The 10,433-nt window shown below is 39.0% G+C and overlaps 1 protein-coding gene across 5 annotated transcripts in view; it reads left to right on the top strand.

Moving 5' to 3' along the window:
* The first annotated feature begins 3,454 nt into the window (after positions 1-3,454).
* LOC128696717 (hematopoietic prostaglandin D synthase-like) overlaps positions 3,455-10,433 on the top strand; it is a 264,923-nt gene continuing 257,944 nt past the window's right edge. For all 5 annotated transcript variants that reach the window (XR_011392372.1, XM_070088190.1, XM_070088186.1 and 2 more), the window contains exon 1: positions 3,455-3,512. Coding sequence is in view for 4 of the 5 variants with exons in the window: in XM_070088190.1 (XP_069944291.1) it covers positions 3,503-3,512 (10 nt within the window). In the remaining variant the exon portion in view is untranslated. The remainder of the gene's footprint in view (positions 3,513-10,433) is intronic.

Raw genomic sequence — 10,433 nt, 5'->3', positions numbered from 1 at the left:
AATGTAGATCTTAATACTACCGATTGCGAAAAGGATTTAGGAGTTCTGGTTAGCAGTAACCTAAAACCAAGACAACAGTGCATTAGTGTTCGCAATAAAGCTAACAGAATTCTTGGCTTCATATCTAGAAGTATAAATAATAGAAGTCCTCAGGCTGTTCTTCAACTCTATATATCCTTGGTTAGGCCTCATTTAGACTATGCTGCTCAGTTCTGGTCACCGTATTACAGAATGGATATAAATGCTCTGGAAAATGTACAAAGGAGAATGACAAAGATGATCTCATGTATCAGAAATCTTCCCTATGAGGATAGACTGAGGGCCCTGAATCTGCACTCTCTCGAAAGGCGTAGAATTAGGGGGATATGATCGAGGTATATAAATGGAAAACAGGAATAAATAAAGGGGATGTAAACAGTGTGCTGAAAATTTCCATCCAAGTCAGGACCCGCAGCAATTGTTTCAAGTTGGAAAAATTCAGATTCAGGAAGGATATAAGGAAGCACTGGTTTGGTAATATAGTTGTGGATGAGTGGAACAAACCCCCGAGTACAGTTATTGAGGCTAAAACGTTGTGTAGTTTTAAAAATAGGTTAGATAAATACATGAGTGGGTGTGAGTTGGACCTGACTAGCTTGTGCTGTTGGGTCTGGTACAGTGCTTCATCCTTGAGTGGGGATGACCAGACTGGGTGGGTCATTGGGATAATCCGGGGGGTGGGTCATTGGTCTAATCCGGGGGGGGACATGGATCTGCTCCGCATGGGTCAGTAGGCCTGCTGCAGTGTTCCTTCTTTATGTTCGTATGTTCTTAAGAGGTAAACTGAAAATTATTTAACGTGTTTTTTTTCTAGAATAAAAGTTTCACACTATTTTGCACATAAAATAGTTAAGGCTTCACTTACACATTTCAGTTTCATTCTTCGTCGTCGTCAAAATCTTTGACATGGTTTTGAACGTCTGAAACTACCCCGGCATGTTCACGTGCCGACATAGGGCACGTGAACATGCCAGTTGTTCCAGGAATTTTGTCCTCGTTACCCCACACAATTATTGAAAGTTTGAAGTCGAATGGATGAGGCATTCTCGAGTTATGAGAGAAATCAAATCGACAGGTTGGAGGAAGAAAAAAAGCACAAAAAAGAAAAGAAAAAGAAAATATTCAGGCAATCTCTTTAAGGTCCAACGTTGAGGGGATGACTAATAATACAAGATACAACTCGTACTGAAGGAATCAATTGGGTAACGTATCGTAGAAGTGAGGCGCATTAATACTTGAGAATTAATATAACAAAGACAAGCCAAATTTCACCTAACCTTACGCTTATTTCACTTTTAAAATACATCCTTCTCCTGCTCAGTGTAGCCTGTGATTTAGTTTGCATCCCACCGTCGATTAAAGCTTTGCTCCAGTTCCTGTCTATATTGCTGATTAAAATTAAGAGAGGTGAAAGGATTGATTTCGATCATGATAGACATTCGTTGTTTTTGTTGCCCTTCCCGACGCAGTGAATATAATGAAAATAAATGTGACTTACAATTTAATTCACGAATATTATGCGGGCGATGGCAAGGTCATATAATAAGTTAGGTCAGTTCAGACTGATTTGATGCTACAATTGTCTGTTTCTTAATAGATGAACTACCAAACCTTACGGCACGCTGTAAATATAGAAATGGATTTTAAGAAACGACTTAAAATGGTATTTGATTTACAAACTACTGTGTACAGTACAGTATACTGTGTGTAATGGTTTGTGCGTGATACAGTGATACACATTACACAGTGATATTCCACGGCACAGCAACTAGCAAAATGTGTTTGTCAGATTTTCTCGGGAAAATGCATCTACAATGGTAAGTAAATTGACATTGGGGATCGCGTAAGAATATTATGATAGTAAAATAAATACAAGTTACAACGTCACATTACAGCTGGTATCCCTGCACGAGAAATGTCAAGAATTGCTGTCTTAATAATGTGTGTACATGCAAGGCATAGATCACCAGGTACATGTTATCACGGCTTGACTTTTTGTTTGTTAGGTCATAGAGGGGATGGCAGGAATGGGGAAGGGAAGGTCCGAAATAGGATTGAGCAGTGAAAAAAGAGAGAATATAGTTAAAGTGGCCTGACCACTTTGGGAGAGTTTTAAAGCAGTGGTTTTTCTTATATAGTGAGGAGTGGTTAGGGCCAAACAATCCATGGAGTTTTTCACTTCATAATTTTTTTTTTATTAGGGTGTTAAATATGTATAATAAATTTTGGGCGAGAGGCATGTGGGACTGGTTACCACGAGTCAGTGAGCATCCAAGCGCTGCCGAGCTATGTAGAATAGATGTTCAAGAAAGAATTACTTAGATCGCTAGATGCTACAGCGTTCTTACTGTGATAATGAGTGGTGCTGTCACCGAAGTAACAATACTGTATAATGTTATGAGAATAAAAGTAATGATATAAATTGATGTATAGTACAGTGGCCGATATTTGAAAGTGTAGTTAAGTTGACAGTTTAAATGTTTCGTTTAATCAGTAACCCTTCCAGTCGAAGTGATTTTAATGAACTGGGTTCATTTGCTATACCTGTGCTCTCAGTACCTTCAGTATTAGGTCGTTCGGTCATTAAAGTTATCATTGTTTTTAATAGTGCTTCTGCTTGGGTCTACTCTCCCTCGCTCAGCAATATACCAGCTGTCTAATAACGTTGTAAATGAATGGTATAATAACGTACAGTGTTGAAACAAAAGTGCAATGATTATTTTTACATTTAGAGGGAAATCACTAAACCCGAAGGTGTCGTATAGCTCCTGGGCAATAGGAGACAATCAAGTTCAATTCATAGAAGGGAAAACAAGTTCAATTCCTTGGATCAAGAGCCCCTCACCAGCATCAAGGAACATTTCTTGAGGGGAAAGTGTAATGGACACTTGTCAGTGAGAGGTCAAATTTATATGAAGACAGAAGCAACAGTAGTAGGTTGTTTGAATTAATACAGTCCTGTTACTCTTGTTTCACTCTACTTAAGTGGGTTTAGGTCTTTCATATATGTAGTTGTTTAAGATAGGTCGAGACAGTTTAAGTAATCATTAGGCTCATTTTGAAGATGATATACACCGAAAGATAGGATGCCATGCAAATATATTTTGTGTCACTTGGTGTGTTTATTATGCCCAGTCCTGAATCATGATACGTCGCATAAAAAGTTTCCCTGCAAACAGTTTTTCTGACTACCTGTCCGCTTACGTCGTGTTATGTACTGAGAGATGTCTCCTAGTGGATGAATTAAAGTATTTTTAACTGGTAGTGTACGGGTTACATGCATCCTTAAATGATCTCGTGTAGTCGATAACCTTTAAAAATAATGAACCAATAAATTGCGTTTATATGTACGAGCATGCGCGGCGAAGCAAGCGTGACTGAAGTCACTACCAGCGAAATTGGTATGCGTCATCAGGGAATACTGACTTAGTCTTCTCGTCTCCACGGAGCCAGGAGGGAGTCGATGGGGCAAGGTACGAGAATCAGCTGCGTGCTGGTCACACCGAGATTGTTATTCAACTTGCAGAGTGAATATACTCATGACATTTTTTTATACATCACACGATGTTAATAATGAAGTATACAACACACGGACACCGAGCGAAACTCGGGTATGGTGAAGGTGAACAACAGTGCTAGGCAAATATCGATGTAATGATCGTTGGAGTTTTAGTCCTTCGGTACAAAGTAACTAAAGGAATGCTGGTTTTCTTACATGACAATATAGGCAGTTTCGCGTGTGAATTTTTGGTGCCCTGGGACATAATATATGACCCTGTTCACATTTGTTGAATATATTTATTGTTATAACAGAAAAAAAACTGATTGTCTTGTCTTCTTATTCATCCCAGAAACATAAAGTTACTTGAGACTGATAGACGTGCAATGTCTTACAGTTGACGTGTATGGATTAATGGTCGATACACGTGGTAATAAACTCCATCCTCAAGCACTGCTGCATAAAAGAACAATGTTTTCAACGAATCGAGAGACTGAGAATTGTCTCCTGCTGCCAGAGTCGAAGAAAACTTTATTCTTATTATAACCCCGGAGTGTTAACCCGAAATACCGCAGTAAAACCAAGCAGTGCGACTTATTAAGCATCCCTGAAGGGAGGGAAACATTAGCTGTTGCCTGATATTATTCTTCCTTCCAAGTTTCGTTTTTATTTCTTTCATTACACGAAAAAGCCTCATCCGATAGACTTCAAAGTTCATCCAACAATTGGCATGTGCAAGTGAATGGGGTTGATAACCTTCAGAAGCCTCTACTGCTTGGCTATAAGAGTTCATAAAATATTCCTTCTATTTCTATGACATCAGGGAGTGAAGCTGATGTGTGTAGGTGCAAACATATCACTTTTATGTGAACAGTAGTTTGAAATTGTTATTCCCATTAACTCACGTTCAATATATTTGAGTGTTCAGATTCTGAATGGTTTCAATATTTAATGGCTGAAGCGTCTTATGGACTGTATAGTATCCATTAAGTTTATCTTGTGTGTTGGCGTATTTGTCAATTAAATAAATCAGTTTATAAAACCTGGAATCAGTGGTATCTGCACAACAAACTAGAGAATTCCTCTGTAACTCGGCTGGTGTATTTCCCTGGCGTATTTCCCAGAATGCAAGGATCGCGCTGTTATTGGACTTCATATGTCCCAATCTACCAGTTTTATTAAATACTGATATTGATTTCCATTCAATAAATAAAGAATGCTTCTTCTTATTGGCTTCAAACATTAAGAACACTGATGCTCTCGCTTTGATGAATGACTTGTAATTGTAGGCTGTGTAGGTGTTAATTTTATATTTTTTAATGAATTGTTTGAAAAAAAAATTAAATTGGATTCAGATCAATTACTGGATAATGCCTATTCTGATAGGCTTGAAGCTTTCAGTATTGGTGAGCTTTATTAAAAGAAACCTTTGCTTTCACAATGAGCTATAAAAAGATTAACTTGTCAATTATATTAAATAAATTAACTTCCAAAAAATATCGGTGGTATTTTTGTCATGAATTTCGGAGTGTAAATGCCAATTTTCCAATTTATAGAAAAAATATATAAAATTAATCTTTCTTACAAAGCAAGAAATTAAATATTTTTGCCAATAGTATTGTAGAGAGTTTTTAAATGAAAAATAAATGCAAAATAAAACTTGATAAATACTGAAAATTTTGAATTTTCACGCGTTTAATGAGCTCTTAAATGCTATATTTCCGTACGATTTTGAGACAGATTTGTTCATAGTGTTACGGACGCTTTATCCGGTCAGTTTCAAATTTTCAATTCAAGCTCAATTATTATGAGGTGAAGGATCGTGGAACAGTTGACAAGTTCAACTGCCTTCTGCTCAGATTTATATAGAATATTCTCGATTTTGGTTTTCCTTCGATAACTTTGGAAATCCTCTTCTGTTCGGTTTTAACAGCTTAACATTCGTGTATCCTACCTAGAAGAATGCTACTTAGAAGTGTCCTACTTATAAGTATCCTACTTAAAAATATCCTACTTGCAAGTATCCTACTTAGAAGTATCCTACTTAAAAATATCCTACTTAAAAATATCCTACTTAGGAGTATCCTACATATAAGTATCCTACTTATAAATATCATACTTAGAAGTACCCTACTTAAAAATATCCTACTTAAAAATATCCTACTTAGAAATATTCTACTTAAAAATATCCTATTTACAAGTATCCTACTTAAAAATATTCTACTTAGAAGTATCCTACCTAGCAGAAGTATCCTACCTAGCAGGAGTATCCTACCTAGACAGTCGTCACGTGAGGTCACAGACCCTGAGCTGCTTTGGGGATTAGCGTGGACGGTTACAAAGCATGGCTTGCTTCTGCAGTGTTTTAAAAACTGAGTTTGGAGAGTTGAAGGAGGAGGTCTTGCTTCTCCAGGAGGAGATTAGGAGGCTGAAGGTCCACCTCAATGGGCCTGGGAGAGAGTGTGAGGTGGTTGGAGATGTGGGGAATGAGGCTTCTAGCAGTGAGGTGCAGTCTGTCTCTCACTGTGAGGAGGCTGTAGGTGGGGAGGTAGCAACGGGTACCAGCAGTGAGGTGCAGCCCAGCACCTGCTACAAGTGGCGAGTTGTTCACAGTAATGGGAGGCGCATCAGAGTAAGGAAAGTTAAGAGTGAAGATCTGAAGGTAGGAAATCGCTTCTCTGTTCTCCAGGATGAATGTACTTCAGTGGCCAGTGAAGGTAAGGGTACTACTGCCCCTGCTAATGAAGGTAAGCGCATTCTTGTGGTTGGTGACTCTCAGGTAAGATATGTTGACCGTGCTTTTTGTAATAGGAATAAGAAGATGAGAGATAGAGTGTGCTTCCCTGGAGCTGGTGTTGGGGACATTGTCAACAGACTGGATAATATCATGTCAGGTAATGGGAACAAGCCCATTATCTGTCTCAGTGCTGGTGGAAATGATATTGGGAAGGGTAGGAGAGAAGAGCTGCTAGATAAGTACAGGTCAGCTATAGATTTCATTAAGTCTAAGGGAGGGATCCCAATCATATGTAGCATCTTGCCTAGAAGGGGAGTAGGAAATGAATGGTTGTCTAGGGCAATTGGTGTAAATTGCTGGCTAGACAGATACTGCAAGGAACTTGCAATCCCATTCATTGACAACTGGAACAACTTTTATGGCAAACATGATATGTATGCAAGGGATGGGGTTCATCTCTCTGGGGCAGGGGTGGTAGCACTTGCAGACTCGATTGAGAAGGCCATTGGTGAAATGCCTATGATTTTAAACTGATGGAAGATAGAGGTATGGGTGTGTGTGGGAAACAAGCAGGTTGCAACACTAGGGTTGGAAACAGTAAATGTATAAAAGGCATTCAGCATGAAGTTATAAATAAAGACAATAGAACAGGTCAGAAAACAAAGGGGGACAGCAGAGGGCAGCAAGGGACTAGCTCCCTTAAGGTTTACTATACTAATAGCAGGAGTGTTAGAAATAAGATAGATGAGCTAAGATTAATTGCAAGTGCAGGAAACATAGATATTATTGCTATAACAGAGACCTGGCTCAATCTGAAAGATAGAGAGATGCCATCTGAATGTCACATACAAGGCTATAAATTATTCCACACTGACAGGGTCAACAGGAAAGGTGGTGGAGTAGCGATGTATGTCAGAGACAATTTAAATTGTTGTGTTAGACAAGATATTAAATTAGAAGCGTCAGCCACTGAATCTGTTTGGTTACAGCTTCTCGAGGGCCGAGAAAAACTAATTTTGGGTGTGATTTACAGGGCCCCAAATCTTGATAGGGAGTGCAGTAAACTTCTATGGGACGAAATTCGTAAGGCATCTACATACGAAAATGTTGTGCTAATGGGAGATTTCAACTATAGACAGATTGACTGGAGCAATTTGACAGGAAATTTAGAGTCGGGTGACTTTCTTGATACGATCCAGGATTGTTTTTTAAAACAGTTTGTGACAGAGCCAACTAGGGGAAATAACCTCCTTGACTTGGTTCTTGCCAGTAGGGAAACACTAATTAATAATCTTGAGGTTAATGATGAGCTTGGGGAGAGTGATCACAAATCACTCAGTTTTAACATATCATGGAATTCCCCTAATAATGGCAATCAAGTCTCCGTCCCTGACTTTCGCTTGGCTGATTTCATAGGACTGAAAAATTACTTAGGTGGGCTGAACTGGAATGACCTGACTAGGGGTCAGGTAGGTGGTGATGGTTGCCGATATGATGCTTTCCAGGGCATAGTTCTAGCTGCTCAGTCAAATTATGTTCCAAATAGGGAAATCAGATCAAACAAAAATGATCCTAAATGGATGAACAATAGATTAAAATATCTGATTGGTCAAAAGAGAGGCATATATAGGCAAATCAAAAGAGGAGAGGGGCAATTAAGAAATCGATATATTCAGTTAAAGAGAGAAATAAAAAAGGGAATTAGAAAAGCAAAAAGAGATTATGAGGTTAAAGTTGCAAGAGAATCGAAGACTAACCCAAAAGGATTCTTTCAGGTATACAGAAGTAAGATCAGGGACAAGATAGGCCCACTCAAAAGTTCCTCGGGTCAGCTCACTGACAGTGATAAGGAAATGTGTAGAATTTTTAACACATACTTCCTCTCAGTTTTTACACAGGAGGATACCAGTGATATTCCAGTAATGATAAATTATGTAGAACAGGACGATAATAAACTGTGCACTATTAGGGTCACAAGTGACATGGTCCTTAGGCAAATAGATAAATTAAAACCTAACAAATCCCCAGGCCCTGATGAACTGTATGCAAGGGTTCTAAAGGAATGTAAAGAGGAGCTTAGCACACCTTTGGCTAATCTTTTCAACATATCACTACAAACTGGCATGGTGCCAGATAAGTGGAAAATGGCAAATGTGATACCTATTTTCAAAACAGGTGACAGGTCCTTAGCTTCGAACTATAGACCAATAAGCCTAACCTCCATAGTGGGAAAATTTATGGAATCAATAATTGCCGAGGCAGTTCGTAGCCACCTTGAAAAGCATAAATTAATCAACGAATCTCAGCATGGTTTTACAAAGGGACGTTCCTGCCTTACGAATTTATTAACTTTTTTCACTAAGGTATTTGAGGAGGTAGATCATGGTAACGAATATGATATTGTGTATATGGACTTCAGTAAGGCTTTTGACAGGGTCCCACATCAGAGACTATTGAGGAAAATTAAAGCACATGGAATAGGAGGAGAAATTTTTTCCTGGATAGAGGCATGGTTGACAAATAGGCAGCAGAGAGTTTGCATAAATGGGGAGAAATCAGAGTGGGGAAGCGTCACGAGCGGTGTTCCACAGGGGTCAGTGTTGGGCCCCCTGCTGTTCACAATCTACATAAACGACATAGATGAGGGCATAAAGAGCGACATCGGCAAGTTTGCCGATGACACCAAAATAGGCCGTCGAATTCATTCTGACGAGGACATTCGAGCACTCCAGGAAGATTTGAATAGACTGATGCAGTGGTCGGAGAAGTGGCAGATGCAGTTTAATATAGACAAATGCAAAGTTCTAAATGTTGGACAGGACAATAACCATGCCACATATAAACTAAATAATGTAGATCTTAATATTACGGATTGCGAAAAAGATTTAGGAGTTCTGGTTAGCAGTAATCTGAAACCAAGACAACAGTGCATAAGTGTTCGCAATAAAGCTAATAGAATCCTTGGCTTCATATCAAGAAGCATAAATAATAGGAGTCCTCAGGTTGTTCTTCAACTCTATACATCCTTGGTTAGGCCTCATTTAGATTATGCTGCACAGTTTTGGTCACCGTATTACAGAATGGATATAAATTCTCTGGAAAATGTACAAAGGAGGATGACAAAGATGATCCCATGTATCAGAAACCTTCCCTATGAGGATAGACTAAGGGCCCTGAAACTGCACTCTCTAGAAAGACGTAGAATTAGGGGGGATATGATTGAGGTTTATAAGTGGAAGACAGGAATAAATAAAGGGGATGTAAATAGTGTGCTGATAATATCTAGCCTAGACAGGACTCGCAGCAATGGTTTTAAGTTGGAAAAATTCAGATTCAGGAGGGATATAGGAAAGTACTGGTTTGGTAATAGAGTTGTGGATGAGTGGAACAAACTCCCAAGTACCGTTATAGAGGCCAGAACGTTGTGTAGCTTTAAAAATAGGTTGGATAAATACATGAGTAGATGTGGGTGGGTGTGAGTTAGACCTGATAGCTTGTGCTAACGGGTCGGTTGCCGTGTTCCTCCCTTGAGTCAATGTGACCTGACCTGACTAGGTTGGGTGCATTGGCTTAAGCCGGTAGGGACTTGGACCTGCCTCGCATGGGCCAGTAGGCCTTCTGCAGTGTTCCTTCGTTCTTATGTTCTTATGTTCTTATCCTACCTAGCAAAAGTATCCTACCTAGAAAAAGTATCCTACCTAGCAGAAGTATCCTACCTAGCAGAAGTATCCTACCTAGAAGAAATATCCTACCTAGAAAAAAATATTCTACCTAGAAGAGGTATCCTACCTAGAAGTATCCTACCCAGAAGCAGCATCCTACCTAGAAGAAATATCCTACCTAGAAGATGGTATTGCTAAAAGAGTGTGCTGGCGCTGTTCTCTCCACTCTGAATCTAGAAATAGTTTAGAGTAAGCTTGTATTAAATGTTATATGGCTCCTCAAGAGGGTGGTTCTTGATCCAAGGAACTAGGCTTATCTTCCCCTACCTTGGATCAAATTTAAATGCCTCCCATTTCCCAAACGCTATATGACTTCTACAGGTTTTTGCTCTTCTCCATTACTAAAATAACAATTCTGAACGGCTTCAGTCTTTAAGAAAATAAAACAAACAAATTTATTTCAAATGTAATACATTATACAATTGACATTAAAGTG

Source organism: Cherax quadricarinatus, chromosome 2 (genome assembly GCF_038502225.1).
Source record: "Cherax quadricarinatus isolate ZL_2023a chromosome 2, ASM3850222v1, whole genome shotgun sequence".
Taxonomy (NCBI): domain Eukaryota; kingdom Metazoa; phylum Arthropoda; class Malacostraca; order Decapoda; family Parastacidae; genus Cherax; species Cherax quadricarinatus.
This window is presented reverse-complemented; position numbering and strand designations above follow the sequence as displayed.